The sequence below is a fragment of the Salvia hispanica genome, chromosome 5 (genome assembly GCF_023119035.1).
Source record: "Salvia hispanica cultivar TCC Black 2014 chromosome 5, UniMelb_Shisp_WGS_1.0, whole genome shotgun sequence".
Lineage (NCBI taxonomy): Eukaryota > Viridiplantae > Streptophyta > Magnoliopsida > Lamiales > Lamiaceae > Salvia > Salvia hispanica.
The window spans coordinates 37,246,821-37,264,192 of NC_062969.1; the positions used below are offsets into that span (position 1 = coordinate 37,246,821).

Here is a 17,372-nt window from a genome sequence, read left to right on the forward strand (position 1 = left end):
GTAGGTAAGAAAAAAAATTAAGTAAGATGTGCAATGTACGAGATGTTACATCCCAACCAAGATCTGCGATCAACGAATAGGAAATATCACACAACATTGAGCCTCAATTATTTTCATGTAATATTGACAAATATTCATAGTAAACTCCAAGTAGTTTCTAACATCAATACTTCATCATATTTATCATCAATAATTTTATTATAAATCAACATCATCATGAAGCATCACATGTTTATCATAAACAGTCATATTGTTCGATCTCAAACCATAAGTACTTAAACAATCTACTAACAATAACCATATAGGGGTGCCAATAACCTACATAGGGGCGACGATAACCCACATAGCGGTGACGATAACCCATGTAGGGTGACAATAACCTATATATAGAGGTGACGATAACCCACATAGGGTGCATAATCATTACATTTTAGCCATACTGCATATTTGTAACATATCATTTATTAATCACGTACATTTACAAATAGACACAAAATGTCACACTTAAAAGCTTATAAGATCATATAACACATTACTAGTGAAATTACTATTCACATATCACTTCTGATTATCAAAGTACCACTTATATCATACATGAATTCATACCATATTTCTTGTACCACAACATCTATCACATATTCAGTTTACACACAACCACCAGATAACTTTTAATAATTCTTAATTTAATTATTTAGACTCCTTATACCATTATTTACCATAACCACTTCAACCTTCATCTCCATTATTCTAATAGGTTTTAAAAATATGTCAACAATCTTTGCAAATATCAATCAAATCATAGTAGTATGCATTTTATCATTTCTTGCATTCTAATAATCAAATAAAATTCATAGCATACACTTTCATATATCCGATAAACTCAATCTTCACCATATAGTTCATTTTCCAAACAATTCTCGATCTAAATCATATTAACCCATCATATACGAATTTCTATAACCAAAATAGCATCAAATGTCCAAGATTTAATCATGACTATTTTCAAACTTTCAATGTTATCATGAATTTTATTGCTTCAAATCAATAACTAGAACATTTTATGCACGCCTCTAATTTTATATTCACTGTTATCTCAAGGAATAATCCACATACTTATTCAAATATAATAGTCGATCGACAATCCAAATCCTCAAACTCAATATCTAATCATTTCTTTTGATAAAAAAATTAATTAGATTAGAATCTTACCTTATTTATTAATCCATCCGTCCCCGATTAGGAGTCACACCTTGACCGGACACGAGTTTTAAGAAATGTAAACAAAAGTTGTTGAAAAAATTAGTGGAATGTGGGACCCATATTTTTATATTGATTTTATAATAAAATGTGAGCGAATTGAGTTAGTGGAATGTGAGATCTACTTACTATGTATGGTAAAAATGAAGTGTGACTCTTAATTGGGGATGAACCGAAATAGAAAAATGTGACTCTTAATCGGGGACTGGGGGAGTAATAAAGTTCACCCAATCCTTGTTGATTAAATAACAACAACAAACACTGCACGAAGTTAAGAAAATGATTTGCTGTGGTGAAGAGGCGCCCCCCCCCACCCACCCAAATCGGGAGATATGAAGACTATTTACAGAGTCATAGAGGTATCCCATAATTCTAGATTTTTCTTCTTTAATAATGTAGTATTAAATCATCATTACCTTCATTACATTCTAGAATATTCAATTTGGAAATGACTTAATATCACTTCATTCTTATCATATTTTCGTACCTTTTAACTTTCTAGAAGACCCAAAATTAATTTATTTTATTTTCAATTGAAAATGCCCACTATGTTTTCCAATGAACACATATATACTATATTCACTCAAGTTGCGTGACTTCCCAATTTCCACAAGTTGAAGTCATAAGAAAAATTGTTCTCATGTATTTTTATATATTTAAAGCAATGTATATAAATATATTCGTTTTCTATCGATTTTAAATGATGGAAACACTAATTAAACGATTTTATTTATTTTAGAACACTGAATTTCTTCTAATGCTATTTTCAGGGTGTTACATGAGGTTGATTCCAGTTAGTATATTAAATAGTCAATTTAATGGAAAATGCATGAACTTGGGTTTTTATTTATTTTAGAACACTGAATTTCTTCTAATGCTATTTTCAGGGTGTTACATGAGGTTGATTCCAGTTAGTATATTAAATAGTCAATTTAATGGAAAATGCATGAACTTGGGTTTGTTCTTTGTCCGCCTATAAATAAAATTGTGGTGATTCCATCAAATCATACACACATCAAAAGAGAGAAACTAATCCTTGGTGGAGTTGCGCCACTCAATCAAAGAGAGTTCAAGGTAAATTTTCGATCTCATTATATCATGGTTAATTACGTAAAATACATATTTGTTCAAAAATCCTACATTAGTATTCAATTATGTTATTCTTGAATACATAAATGAAAATAATTTCCTAGAGTTAGAACAAATTATTTATCCCTTTGAAATTTCGTCGCATGAGTGGATGAAGTTCCTCCTGCGGACAACAAGAATAACATAAATGAAAATAATTTCCTAGAGTTAGAACAAATTCTGCCACGTAATTTATCCCTTCGAAATTTCGTCGCATGAGTGGATGAAGTTCCTCCCGCGGACAACAAGAATAACATAAATGAAAATAATTTCCTAGAGTTAGAACAAATTCTACCACATAATTTATCCCTTTGAAATTTCGTCGCATGAGTGGATGAAGTTCCTCCTGGGGACAACTCCTTTCCCATAACCTTCTTGTTTTATTGCACTTTATTGTTGTGACCACAAATCCATGAGGGCGAACCCAATATCTGGATTTTTATGTAGCATAAATTCAGTTATTTTAATCTATTTTTGCACAAATAATTTAAGAATTCATGGATATATGGAATAAATAATACATGGTAAGGATAATATCATGAGATCTTTTGCAGATTGATAACTTTTTTTACACTACATTGTTTGGTTATTGCATCAGCCACCAAGTGTCAAGAGGAGGTTACATTTTTGTTAAAGGTTGGAGATAAAAGAGTTAATGACCTTGTTAATAACTCTATTGGACTAGTTTATCACCCACTTCATTTAAAGAAGATATATAAAGAATTACAAAAAGATGCTACTTAACTAGTACTAATTTATTTTACAAAACTAATGAATTACACGAGAGTGCAAATGAAGAATACAATATATCAAATGAGAAGGTTTTGTTCATGTTGATAATGAGAAGAGCGGACGTCAACCCAACATTATTGGTTGCAAAATTCTAAAGATTCTGTTTACTTAATTATCATTGTTTTCTTTAGCTCTAGTCATAGAAGACGAAATTGTTGGTAACATCTCATTCAATGAGTACAAAAGATGTTATCGGGACGAAATTGTTGAGGTATTCACGTGTGATTTGTCCTGTTTCAGAAATGTGGAATAAAAAGAGATCAACCTAAATACTTAATTAATGAGCAAATTCCTCCTATCTCTAATTAGTTTTGGGATTAAACCACATTTTAGAAAAGATTCAATTATTGAGAACATACCTATCCTCCCATAGAATCTATTATGATATCATAGCAGGCTACATGCTCGAGCCAAATATGTCATGTGGACCGTGTGGTGTAATATATGCTCAGTGAAGGAGATCATATGTAGCAAAATGAAACAAAGATAATGAGAATTTTCTTTAAAGGTGGAAATATGCGCGCTATGCTATATATAAGGGGAATAGTTACTAGTCATTTTGATAAACGATGCGTTTATGAACTACTACTTTGTGTAGTTTCTTAATCTTAAGGGGTAAATTACAGCCAATGTGTTTTGGTGTATTGTAAGCTAAAATGATGCTATTTTTAAAGGATCAATTTGGAGAAGGAAAATTGTGGGATGGATTTAAAATTTGTTGTTGGAAATGAATCTGTACTTTTTTTCCTTTGTTTCTTTGGGCTACTGTATTCATGATTGGTGCTATATTGTTTGTATCTAAGATCATTTTGTAGTTTTTTTTAGTCTAATAATTTATAAGGTCATTGTTGGTACGATGAAATGAAAAAGAAAATAAAGTAGTCTAATAATTTTTACTTTCATTAATTTGCCAATCGACACTTGTACTTTTCATTCTTACTTAGAATACAATTCACTAGGGATGTCAATTCAACCCGAAACTCGTAGGCCGGCCCGAACAACCCGGTAATATAAACGGGTTAGGGCTGTAATTTTATTACCTGAATACAAAACGGGCTAAACGGGTTGGCCCGAATGGGTTGACGGGTTAAACGAGTTGGCCCGAACGGGTTGCGGGTCGGCCCGATGGGTTGTGAGTTTTAATTATAAAATATTAAGTTTTAGGGGTTTTTTTATATTTTTGAATCCTCAATCTTCATTCTACACAATCATTAGTCTTATTCAAGAATTATACACTTTTCCACTCGATCCCACAATATAAGCTTTCAAGTTCCATCTCAACTCGTTATTGCACCGTCCCATCATCTGCTACTAGTGTCTTACTGTTAGGATTGGTATACTGAAAAGCATATTTCGAGCATGTTGCACGGATAGAATTGCTTGGATACAATAAATTCTACAATCCACTTTTAACCCAAGGCGAGAAGTAGTAATTTTATCGCATTGATGTTTGCTTGTGCATTTATAAGATGTTTCTCAAACATTTAAATGTATAAGAAGCAAATAAGTCTAATTCTTCTACATAGTAGACTGGTCGTGAACGACGTTCACAGAAGGTGACGCAGTCGGTTCTTTGTAGAAGAGAAATAGAATTTCACAACCTAGATAGGCTTTGGCTACCTATCGTGAAAGGTTGCAGTGTCAGTCCGCATTTTTCCTTACCTTAGGAAATAAACGACACTGGTGTGGTATAGCACTGAAGGATCTAACTGTTGAGATAAGTCTTTCTTGCTATTTACTGAAAGACGAGGTCTCGGTGATTGTTATTTCTTAATCATTGTTGATATAGCATTGAGCATACGATATTGATTATGCACTACTTTGATTTATCAAATGGTGCGGATTTTTCGCAATCCAAGAATCCTGATATCTTGGGTAGTAGTGATCAATGTCTAGAGGTGCTAGTATTGTTATTGCAATGAATCGTGTGCTGGGTGAGTCCAGTTTGATAATATCCTCAAGAGGTGTTCGAAAAAGGTTTTATTATTCAGAAACCCGGCCGGTTGGAATTTATTCCAGAATAATAAATAAAGATTTTGAACTAGACAACTCTTGGAAAAAGATATTAATTAATTAAAGTCAAATAGCATACTTAAATTGATTAATGGATATTTATATCTTTAACACGGGAAATAATAAATTAAAGAGGTAAAAGCCCGGATTACTCGTAATTTGGGATTGGACGGGCAGTCAATATTATTATACTATAGTGGATGATAATAATATTCTGTTTGGACTTGTATTAAATTGGGGCTCAATTTAATTAGTAAAAGTCCAACAGGTTTGGCCCAAGTCCAACCTCCATGGATCCCTAATCTGGCCCATCATAACTCAATATAAAAGGAGATTAGAAAGGAGATTTAATGTGATTCAACACATTAATTTTCGTGCTCCCCTCTGGGAGTGGACGAAAAATCGGTTTTTGACAAAACTGATATTCTGTCTTCTTTCTAATCAAGCCCTTTTCGATTCTGACAAGCTTTGCCCACCCAAAGGTCATAATCTGAGTTCGGGATACAGATTAGAAGATTTATGGTTGAGTACGAAGATCATCTCGTGGAGAAGGCGCAAGCAATCGACGATTCTTTGGAGAATCAGATCGGTAATTCTAAACCGTAGGAAATCATGAATTAGGGTTTTAATTCCTTAAACATGATTTATTTGTGTTCTTGAATGCAATTTGATTTGTTTAACATGTAGATAATTAATCTCATAATCGGTCAAATAGATCTGTAGATCTGATTTATTTGTGTATGCATGTCTTCCGCTGTGCAAGGGGCACCAATTCCCAGCACTTACCACCACAAAAGCCAATCAAGACAAAATTAAGAACTAACCCATCAAAATCTTAATATATTTATCATTTTAATAATGATTCATGTAAGATGATTTTTAATTTTCATAAAGAATTAGTTACGAACAATGCCATAATAATGACACGAACACAAGCTTTAATTTATATTGTAGTTGATCGTGATGAAAGGCTTCTTTTCAAGTATTATTGAAGAAAACTATGAAAATTTGAAGATTTTATATGATTCTAAACTAAAAAGAAAAAAGTATCTAAAATTTAAAATCATTTTATAGAAGAAAATTTTGATACAAGAGATTATTTTCGAAAGCTTTTAGGCCCGAATAGCCCGATGGGTTAGCCCAAAACCCGATGGGTTAGGGTTAGGATTAGGGTTGAAAATTTATGACCCGAAAAATCCATAACCCGAATGACCCGCACCCAAATAGCCCAGCGACCTGAGTGGGCTGGCCCGAACCCGATCGGGTTAGCCCGATTGACATCCCTATAATTCACATATACTCGCTCTTTTCATTCTATTTTACTTTTAATTTTTTAAAAATGTGACATGAGAAAGAGTTATATACATTTCACTTGGATGCATAAGTCATAACGCATCCGATATTAATTAAATTATTATTGTAAATAATGAATCAAAGTGAGATTTAACACAATCTAATTACTCTAAAAACTCCTATATAATTGCTACCGTCCGCGGCCGGCCATGATATTCCCCTAATCAGAAATTAAATGGAATATTTTATGTAATCACGAATGCAAAAGACAAAATAAAAGCTCTTTTAAAAGAACGTAGTTAAAGGCTTATTCAACATAATTACAGTACTCTTGACTAAGGCCCAACTTTATATCTCAAAATAGGATTAATGGGCCCAGTTTCAGTTTTGTGGGGATTATGGTCAAATTTTAAACAGAGCCTAATGCACTCCTACACGGCTCTTAAATTGGGACTTAATTGGTTAATTATTGCTATTACGTACTTTATTTATTAATCTCGAAACAGAATGAAATAAAATATGAATCGGATATATAGCTTCAGCTATCTCATTTTATGTCCAATTCAACATGTATTAGCTTTGACCAAGATAATCGAAATAGCTGACTAAAACACACAGGGAGAAAAAAATTCTTAATTTTGTACTAATAAGGATACAACTAGACTAGCTAATCAGATGATTCAGTTTACAAGATAGTTGGTTAATGAATTTCTAAACGTGTGTAGTACTAGTTCGTAACTTTATTTGCAAGAGAATGGGCTTTTCTGAGTTTTGCAGATAGTTTCTTTTCCACTTGCTAAGGAGTCCTCCCTCTGTTCCATAGTAATGGAGGCGTTTATTTTCGGCATGGAGATTAAGAAAATTTATGTTAAGTGAGTTAAGTAAAGTGAGAATAAAGTGGAAAATGAAAAAGATAGAGAGGTGAAGAGAGAAAAAAGTAAGAGAGAGTAAAGTAGGTGTGGAAAAATGTGTTGACTTTTACTAAAAAGGGAAATGACTCTATTACTATGGAACGTACTAAAATGGCAAAATGACTCTATTACTGTGGAACGGAGGAAGTAACTATTTTTTTGAATGAGTAAATGAATTTAATTGCAAAGATTGCGCGGAAGACTCGAACCTCATATCTTTAGCCTCAGCATTAACTTCTCTACCACTTAGACCATCTCCAACTATAGACCAAAACTCATTTTTGGTGTAGGCAATTTCTCCTATCATACACTAAACTCAAATACATTTTTGGGTTTTTCAATGGAATAACATCAAATATAATGTAAATGGTTAGAGTAAAATTATTTTTTGACGTGATGCATACTCAAAAATGGATTTGAATTTGGTGTAAATGGTTGGAGATGACCTTATTCAATTTATACACACTAAATTGTTTGATATAAGGTGTTTGGTTCACATAGTATTTGTAAGAAAAACAATGGTGAAAGACATTTTAAACACATCCCACCCAAAAAATTATTATCTTCTTCATTTTTTAAATGCATTTGAGCCATGACCCTGCAAGTATGTAACAACATCAAGCATTCTTAAAATCAATAGCAAAATATTACATTAGTCATGACATAAAAAAATCAAATCGTTCAAAGCTTTATATAACTGAGTACTAATGTATCTAAAATAAATAAAAGCAACATACAATGTAACAAAGAGTTTAAGTGGGGGCGGTGTTCTTCTCGAAGGTCGAAGGTCAGACTATGGTGGCAGGGGAGGTTCTTTACTCGGGAGGTATCAATGGCAACGGAGATTCTTAAGACTTTTCAAGCTAACCACCACTATAAATTTCTTGACTGAATTTGTAAAAAAAAAAATGTCAGTGCAACCCGAAATTCGCATTATGATACTGTGTTGGAATTTAAACTCGATCAACAACTTGACATGGGATGTAGGAGTAGTGAAAGATTGTGAAATTAAAAATTAAATAATACTCCCCTCCTTCCCAACTAGTGGCAGTCGCAGCCCAGGCACGACTAGGTGGTCACTTTTTTTTTTTTTTTTTTTCTTATTGTTATATTTTATCTCTTTCTGCATATAAAAATGTGTCCAAATTTTTCTTATAAACACAAAAATATAATTACGTCTTGTTACTCTAACAAGAAAACGATGACGGGAACTATAACCAGCTTTCAATTCATTGTCAGGCTCGAAGCCTCCACAGTATTAATTATGTGAGATATAGTATAAAATACTCCTACATTGTATTGCATGTATACATATAATTAGATGGATGCATAAGGTCACAAGCACGCACACGTGTACGTGCTCGACCACACACAAAAAGAAGATGCCGAAGTTCAAAATTGGTGGCTTATTGTCCAAACTAAGCAATGTCATTCTGGATATGGGGGCCTGTTTGCCTTAAACTACAACGACAAGTACAGGCAACACAATGTCAATAATGGACTTAGCCACTCCAAATCCATACATTCATGATAAATATTAAATCCACCAATAATAGGAAAAAAGTTTGAGCAAACACATGTGTTGAGTCTTAATTGGAGTCTAAGCTTGAGTCGAGAAAGAGTTCCACACGCAATACATAATGATTATTTTGAACAAAATGTGATCGGACCACGTCTAGTCTAGCTACCGATCGAGATAAGGTAGGCTCATCATTATCATATCTTTGTCAAGGATGAGTTGAATGAAATCAAATCAATCACCTCTTTTTAATTTCTCGCTTCATGTTTCCATTTTTTTCCCTATTGAGATTATGTAATGCACCCAAGTAAAGTGGAGTACATGTTTGAAACAATCATAAGTTGACAAATTTCATCACCATTGGAGTTGTTGATATGATTACAAAATGTCCCCTATTTTAATTTTATATTTTTTCATTTTTGATAATCAGAGGGTGGTAGCTAGATTTTGAATGTAAGTGAATCCAGTGACTACATAGGATCTCAAAAATATTTAGTAGTGTGTATATGTTGGTTTTATCACAAAAAAGGATGATAAATTAATAATAAGAAAATTAGCTTGATCTAATAAATATCAAAACCTCACATTCTCACTCTAATAATTTTGTAATAATCCATAACATATTTACAGGTCACAGCTCAGATGGGGGAGTCTGCCATGTCCCACTATAATTTTATTGATGCTTATTTACATAAAAAAAAGCATTAAAATGGAATTGGAAATATTTTTAACAGTTCAACTAAGAGTGAGGAGTAATTTAACTGAAGAATAGAGAAGGGGTTAATCAGGTGGATCTTGATTCAGTTTGATCGTAGCAACCTCCGCTCACGGTTATGATTATGATTCTCTTCTCCAAATAAAAAGTGGTGGATTTGAGAATTGAGATGCCATGCCACATTAACTGTTTGCCAAACACCACGCCGTGTATTCTGTCTACGTAGACTGCTCATTTTTTAACTGCCAAAGAGGAATAATTTCTGATCATTGCGAGTTTAGGTTATTTTTCTTCATCGTTTCTCTCTTGATTTGGATATCTGCCGAGCTTTCTGTTTTCATTATTGCAGGTTTGTGATCAAGATCTGATTTTTATGTGGTTTCTCACACTGAATCGTGTTTATTTAAATTTGATTAATTTCAAACTGTTGCATTTGTGAATAGCTGACTTGATTCACTGACCCTCTTTGCTTTTCTTTTTCGGGTGGTCCTTGATTCCCTCTGTGGATTTTGTTTTCTAGGTTTCGTCTTTTCAGGTTTACTGGAAATGGGCTTCAATTTTTTACTTCTGTTAAAGCGAGAAAAGTATCTGCTGTGATTGACTAGTATTATCATCACTCTCCGTCTCCTTCCTTTTGGAATTCTTTCTTCAATTGATGCTTGCTAAAAGTCCTTTCCAGTTCTGCTTTTCAGTTTGCGGGCATTTTAATTTTATCCTAGCTAACTTGCTAGAACAAAGTATTTGGGTTTCCCTTGCTGTTTGATTCTATGATATTTCTGTTGTCTTGTTCAGATCCTGCACAACACTTGGTGTTTGACCGCACATTATTATGAATTTTAAGTTATGCTTGTTAGCAATGTTAGATCGACTTAACATACTTCCTTCTTTAGTTATGTCAAGATGTTTACTCGTTGGTGAATGCAATTGACAGGGTTCTGGTTCCACGGAGTTGGAGATCAAATGCTTGGGGCGATATCGTGGCCGTTGTGCAGTTTTTGTGTTGTATTTAAGTCTTAAGGAGTAGCTTATTGTTTCAGTGATGGCCTCCAAGACGGGCTCTAGGGCTCCCTTGGGATTGCAACAAAAAGCTGTCGGCGCTCATTATACGGTCAAGACACATGATCTCAAATCGATACCTTCTCAGCTGCTAAACACTAACAAGCCAAAGCTGGTTAAACCAGAGATGGCAACTGCTGGAGAACCTAGAGAAGATGTTGAGTCCAAACTATCTCAAGTTAACCTTGAGGATTCGTTGAATGTATCACCTGCTAACTCAGATTCCAAAATTTTGTCTACCAGATCTGAGCAAGCGTCCACAACCAACGATGATGTTAATGAGATCTTGCTAGAAACTTCCGAGGATCCAGAAAAGAAAATATATAACCCAAGCAGTGCGAAGAACAGCTCAGTTTCGGCAAAGATTAGTGATGCACCCAATAGTCTTGCAAAAACTAGTGGAAGTGCCAAAGTAAGCGATAGAGTAGACATTGAGAGTGGAAAGAGCAGTGTGTGCCGAGTAAGCACTGCCAGTGATGTGAGTGATGAGAGCACCTGTAGCAGCTTTAGTAGTGGTATCAACAAACCCCATAAAGCAAATGATATGCGATGGGAAGCCATCCAAGCACTCCGATCCAGAGATGGTGTAATAGGATTGAGCCATTTCAGGCTGCTGAAAAAATTAGGTTGTGGAGATATCGGGAGTGTTTATCTGGCTGAGTTGACTGGAACTAAATGTTACTTTGCAATGAAAGTTATGGACAAGGCTTCTTTAGCAGGTCGTAAGAAGCTTCTCCGTTCTCAGACTGAAAGAGAGATACTACAGTCCCTGGACCATCCCTTCCTTCCGACTCTGTACGTCCATTTTGAAACTGATAAATTTTCATGTTTGGTTATGGAATTCTGCCCCGGAGGAGACCTACACACTCTTAGACAGAGACAGCCAGGAAAATATTTCTCCGAACAAGCAGTAAAGTAAGATATTTTCTAATCATACTAACCATGTGAACAATTAGCAAAACTAGACTGCAATGTGGCTGTACATTTTCAGCATACATGGCAGTCATATCATGCATTTCATGCTTATTATTGCCTTCGAACTAATATTGAGCTACTTCAGCTACTTGGTGTGTTTTCCGCAGAGTTAGTTTGCTAAGATCAGCCGCTTAAATATCTGCAGACCACCTTGATTTTGCACTGGAATACACAATTTATTAGTAGTATCTAAATTTTGATACTCTTCAGTTCCAAAGTCTCAGTATTATCTCTAGCCTGTCAGAATCTCTCAGTTGGTAGAATCTCAGTTAGATGATTAAGTTTGTCTATCACAAGGCTGTTGTTGCAATGCATCCTTAGTCATTATGAATTGCGTTGTTTTTTAGTAGTTTTATAGTCTCCCTCATTTCTCAGAGCGGACTATAGGTAGTGTGTATCTTTATCTCTATCTTTATTACTGTTACTATTACCTCCTCTCCTCCATAACCCTTTCGTCATTCATCTGCTCCTTCTTCTTCCTCCTCATTAAATTTTGGGGGCTTTCGGGTTCGGCATTGTTGGGGTCTCTAGTTGTTAAAGGACTGGTCAGTGCTCATAGATTCTGTGTTACGAGTTTTTTTTCATATCTTATGACCACACATCATGCTCTCGTCTACGAACTTTTAATTTATGCATGTGCGGATCTGTTTTATTCCACCATAGTTAAAATTGACATAAAACCTTGTTGAGTGTTTGTTAAGTAGTACTTAATTCTTACATATTTGGTTGCTTCTGTCAATCCTTCAAAAGCAGCTTTTTGTATCTTGTGCTAAGTGAAGATACTATGCCATTCAAGGTGTGTTTGACCTTATGAATTTCAAAGATTTGGTTTTTATGGCTAATGTGATTGGTAAAATAAGGTAATTTGCCTTGAAGAAATATAAATGGTGTCCATCTTTTATCTTTGATTATTGGGAAAAATTCCCCCCCAGGTTATCCTCTAATGTAAAAGTTTGAGCTCCTAAACTATTTTCTCGTTTTCCTTTGGGCAGATTTTATGTTGCTGAAGTGCTGCTCTCCATGGAGTATCTACACATGCTTGGGATTGTCTATCGCGATCTAAAGCCAGAAAACGTCCTAGTTAGGGACGATGGACATATAATGCTCTCAGACTTTGATCTTTCACTTCGTTGTGCTGTTAGCCCGACTCTGGTGAAGACCTCATCTCTCGATAATGATGCACAGCGTAAAAACTCCGGTTACTGTGCCCAGCCAGCATGCATCGAACCATCCTGCATTCAGCCATCGTGCGTTGTCCCGACATCATGCTTTTCTCCTCGTATCTTCTCCAGCAAATCCAAGAAGGATAAGAAACCCAAAAACAAAAATGAAATCGACAACCAAGTTAGACCGTTGCCTGAGCTGATGGCCGAGCCAAGCAACGCTCGCTCAATGTCTTTTGTCGGGACACATGAGTATCTTGCACCTGAGATCATCAAAGGGGAAGGTCACGGAAGTGCGGTGGATTGGTGGACGTTTGGGATCTTCCTATATGAGCTCTTATTTGGCAAAACTCCGTTTAAGGGGTCTGGTAACAGAGCCACGTTGTTCAACGTTGTAGGGCAGCCTCTCCGCTTCCCAGAATCACCTGTTGTCAGCTTTGCCGCTAGGGATTTGATAAGAGGTTTGCTTGTGAAGGAGCCTCAGCATAGATTGGCCTATAAACGAGGCGCCACTGAGATAAAACAACACCCGTTCTTCGAAGGAGTGAACTGGGCTCTGATACGGTGTGCCACCCCACCGGAAATTCCAAATCCAGTAGACTATGAGCGGCTTCCCATCCCAGCAGCACCGAGCTATGAAAACACTGCTGCTCCTGCTTCTGCTCCTACTGCAGCTGTGGACCAGAAAAGTGACAAATATCTCGAGTTCGATTTCTTCTAGTTAACCTCAATGTTCACTTAATGGTGGAGGAAGAATTGGAAGTTGTTGGAGAGTCAAATGTGTGAAAACTGAAGTGGGGAAGTTGTTGGAGGTTGGATAGCTACAGAATTGAAGTACATGTATAATTTGTTGTAGGGAAACAAGGTTGTTGAATTCAAAGCAATGTAGGACCAAATGATAAATGGATCTCTTTACTACCTATCCCTTTGTATGCTTCTTCAACCATTCTACTACACACAGATAGCTGTAACCTTGGCTGTTTTGCTATAGCTTATTTCACATATCTTATAAGTTCCAAAATAATATTTTGAGAGCTTGTAAGTTGTTGAACTGTTTTGGATAATTGAGCTTTTAGATTAGATTTATAGATGTGAGTTGGATAGAAAAAGTCATGGTATGGTTATTACTTAGAGTTAGAGAATAACTTATGCTTTTACCCTTTCTAAAATCTTGTAAATTTGAATGTCATAGAACAGATATTTCTGTGCTCAACAGTTGGAAGATAGTACTACTAGTAGTTATTTCTTGATTTTTTTTGAAAGACCAGATAGTTAATCTTTTGCACCATCTTTCCTGAGTTCATTTTGGTGGTTTGCTAACAGTGCTTGTAAGGTATTGTATTAATATGATATTTAAGTGAGTAAAGAAGAAAATTTGATTTTTGTGGTAAGTAGTTACAAATCTCAAAGAATGCGCTTTCTGAAATCTGATGACTAGAAAAATTAGGCTGCGATCTCATGAATCTTCGATCAAGATGTGGCTTGTGCTTGCTGACCAGGTATGCTCTGTCTCATTATTCTCTGTTTTATCTACCAAGTACAAGTAAGCGATTTGCTATTGAATTCCTAAATATTTACCCTCATCTCCAAAAACACATGTACTGATCAGCGTTTCACTTTTGTAGCTTTGCTGACTTCGTTTTGACGCCTTTTCTGGAGTTCGGTCTCAAGCAATCTCTGGTCGGCCTCTGCCATTTCTGCTGCCTTGAGAGCCTCCTTGATTTCTAACTCTAAGGCCTCATTCTCTTTCAATAATGCCTCCAGTTTCTCTGAGTTTTCTTTCTCTCTTGCATTTATAGCCTCTGCCTCGGCAATGGCAGTGGCCACTTCTATGTCGGCCTTACTCGTGTACTCCTTGATCTTCTCATTCATTGAGTCGAACTCCTCAGCTGACAGTGTGATCCTCCTAGTTGATCCTGAACCATCGCCATGACCCTCATAGCAGTAGATTTGTTCCTCTGCGAGCCTCTCGACACCCTTGGCTTCTTCCGCTTCCTTCAGTGTCGTCTTGAGCTTTTCGTCTGCTTCTTCGGTCACAGCTGCTGCTGCTTTGGCCTCTTCGCGTAGTAATTTAGCGCTCTTCTTATTGCTTTCTGCTTCATGCCTTGCCATTTCAGCCTCTTCTAGAAGCTTCCCCACACGAGATTGCATATTGAAACCACATTCCGACTTAGCTTTCTCGAGCTCAGCCTCGCTCTTCTCTAGATCGCCCTGCATTTGCTCAATGGTCAATTCGGCTTCCAACTCCGCCTTCTCTGCTGCTGTCCGCTCGCTCTGCACTTCCTCCAGTTGCTTCTTAGTCGAATCATTGGAAGCTCGGAGCATGTTTTCTTCTGCTACGGCTTCTTCCAATACCCTCTTGGCGCTGTCGAGCTCGGAAGCCATCTGCCGGATGGTGTACAGATCTGAGGACTGCATGTCGTGCAGCTGTTCTTGCAGAACTCTGATCGCTTCCATCGTCTCATCGAGATTCGCCTGGAGAGTTTCGCTTGGCACGTATTCTTCTTCCAAGCGCTTGATCTCTTTCTCGACGCGCTCCTGGTTTAGTTTATGACTATTCAACAACTCTTCCTTCTCCGCGACGAGCTTCATGTACTCCTCTTCGACCTCGACCAAGGCCTGCTTCGCCTGATCGAACGTCTGGCGCAGTTGTTCGACTTCCTTCATGACCTGGCCCTGCCTCTCCTCGTCCTTCTGCAGCTCGTGCTGGGCTCCTTCCGCTTTCTGGAGCATCGTGAGTCTCTCCACCACGACAGCATCGTAATCCTTTCTTAGATTCGTGAGCTCCTCCTTGCTAGCGATGACTTGTGCCGTGGCGGATTTGAAAAGCTCCCACTCGTTGTCGAGGATGGACTTGCCCAGCGGTGCTCTGCTCTCTCGCTCCTCCAGCTCCACAGCTCGGACTCTGGCAGCCTCGGCAGCTGCAATGGATGACTGCTTGGAATTGGTGAGTGTTTGAAGCTTGTTTCGGAGGTAGTCCAGCGTCTTATCGGCCAGCTGCAGCTCGCGCAGAGCTTGCGCTTTTGCAGCTTCGGTGGTTCGCAATTGGTTGGTGTAGTGTAACCGCTCCTTAACCATTAGGTGATGTTGCGCCTCTACTTGGATCAATCCCTGGTTTGGTTTGGTTTGTTGAATTAGTATTGGAGATATAATGTTACGTTTACGCGTGCAAACTTTACCTCCTCGGCTTTCTTCTTGGCCAGGGCCGTGGATGCGGACGCAGGCGACCCTGCATCACCGAATAGAGAGACAGCATCCTTGACGGACTGGAATGGCGCGTTCGAGTCGACCTCTCTGACATCGGGGGCCGATTCCTGCGCTTTTGTCACCATATCTCTAATCCTGCAATTCACAATCAATTGGAAATGGAAACAAGTGAATGAATGAAGGGAAATAGATACCTGTGGTAGCAGATTATGAAGAGGAATGAATGCGAATTATGTAAGAAAAAGATTAATCAATCTGTTTTGTTTCCTCTGCTTTTCAATTCCTCTGCTATAATGTTGAAGAAAAGCAGAGGAATCGAAGCAAGAAAAAGGTGGGAAGGATGGAAATGTTTGGAGAAGTATGTATATGATGGTAAAAGGGGGCCGAATATTTCTCCTTCCATTTCTCTTGTCTGGAAATCCGAAGAAAACGCCCCCATTTTCACTCTTTTTTCTTAGCTATTTCACCTTGCATACCAATATAGGAGTATCATTTAAAATGCTAATTATATCTTTATAGTAGTATAATACTATATCCAACAAATTCAAATCATATATTAAGTGTAATTTCTGTATGATTATTATTTTATCTAAATGGCCTATTGTTGAATATCAGTTGTTATTGAGAGACGCTCAAATGGTATATTATCTTGGTATAAAGTCTGAGCCGTGAAAAACAAAGTAAAAATCATCCGCATAGATATATCTTTTTCTGAGTAATGCTCCAATTGAGATCTCCTCTCGACTGTGATCTATATTGGTGTTTTTAGCTGAAATCTGATATGCATTTACTCTATGATTGATATGCTTGTATCTTACATCAATTGTTCTGTCAACATTTGCAACAACTTTATTTACACATAAATAACAAACTAGTTCATTATCTGCAAGACATTCTCCAAATAAGAAAAACACACGAGGAATTATCACCATGCACAAAACAATATTATTCTATGTAACTATTTTGGGAGGCTGCTCATTCCTCCCAGGGTAAATGAATGCACCTCCTCCGCCATTGCAAATTCCTGCAACTCCAAGCTTCCCTTTGTGTCGCATCAACACCTAAATCACCACCAGTTCGGAGCAAAAGAGTGTTGAAACTAATGAGTTTGGCGTGAGCAGTTAAAAGATAGCCTTCCATTCTCGATAAATTTTTAACAAGAACAAGAACATGATATGGCAATCCGATCGTCCTCTTCCTTATTAGCAAACCCCACTTCTCCAACTGATACTACAACCTATTCTTCTATACTCACAAAAGACGAAATTAACAATGAAAATCAGCTAATCACCAGACTCTCTCTACAGCTAATCAAAGCTATGACCTCTCCTCTCCCGTTACCG

At 36.8% G+C, this 17,372-nt stretch overlaps 2 protein-coding genes across 3 annotated transcripts; one reads left to right on the forward strand and one right to left on the reverse strand.

Moving 5' to 3' along the window:
- Positions 1-9,630: 9,630 nt before the first annotated feature.
- LOC125188724 (serine/threonine-protein kinase D6PKL1-like) lies at positions 9,631-13,908 on the forward strand. 2 transcript variants are annotated; one of them, XM_048085742.1, is made up of 3 exons: positions 9,631-9,977; positions 10,560-11,599; positions 12,652-13,908. In XM_048085742.1, the coding sequence occupies exons 2-3, from the start codon at positions 10,668-10,670 to the stop codon at positions 13,541-13,543; spliced, it is 1,824 nt and encodes a 607-aa protein (XP_047941699.1). In that variant the 5' UTR covers positions 9,631-9,977; positions 10,560-10,667; the 3' UTR covers positions 13,544-13,908. The 2 variants fall into 2 exon arrangements, with proteins under 2 accessions (XP_047941699.1, XP_047941697.1); XM_048085740.1 differs by having other exon boundaries at positions 9,631-9,909.
- Positions 13,909-14,186: 278 nt separating this feature from the next.
- LOC125191039 (WEB family protein At1g12150-like) lies at positions 14,187-16,376 on the reverse strand. Its single transcript, XM_048088502.1, has 3 exons — positions 16,224-16,376; positions 16,002-16,164; positions 14,187-15,933 (listed from the first exon to the last, which is right to left on the reverse strand). The coding sequence occupies exons 2-3, from the start codon at positions 16,152-16,154 to the stop codon at positions 14,428-14,430; spliced, it is 1,659 nt and encodes a 552-aa protein (XP_047944459.1). The 5' UTR covers positions 16,155-16,164; positions 16,224-16,376; the 3' UTR covers positions 14,187-14,427.
- Positions 16,377-17,372: the final 996 nt, after the last annotated feature.

Bases quoted from the DNA above. Each gene is read 5' to 3' on its own strand.
- LOC125188724 (XM_048085742.1), top strand. From the start codon at position 10,668: ATGGCCTCCAAGACGGGCTCTAGGGCTCCCTTGGGATTGCAACAAAAA. The intron at 11,600-12,651 runs GTAAGATATTTT...TCCTTTGGGCAG, and splicing joins TTCTCCGAACAAGCAGTAAA to ATTTTATGTTGCTGAAGTGC.
- LOC125191039 (XM_048088502.1), bottom strand. From the start codon at position 16,154: ATGGTGACAAAAGCGCAGGAATCGGCCCCCGATGTCAGAGAGGTCGAC. The intron at 15,934-16,001 runs GTAAAGTTTGCA...AAACCAAACCAG, and splicing joins CCAAGAAGAAAGCCGAGGAG to GGATTGATCCAAGTAGAGGC.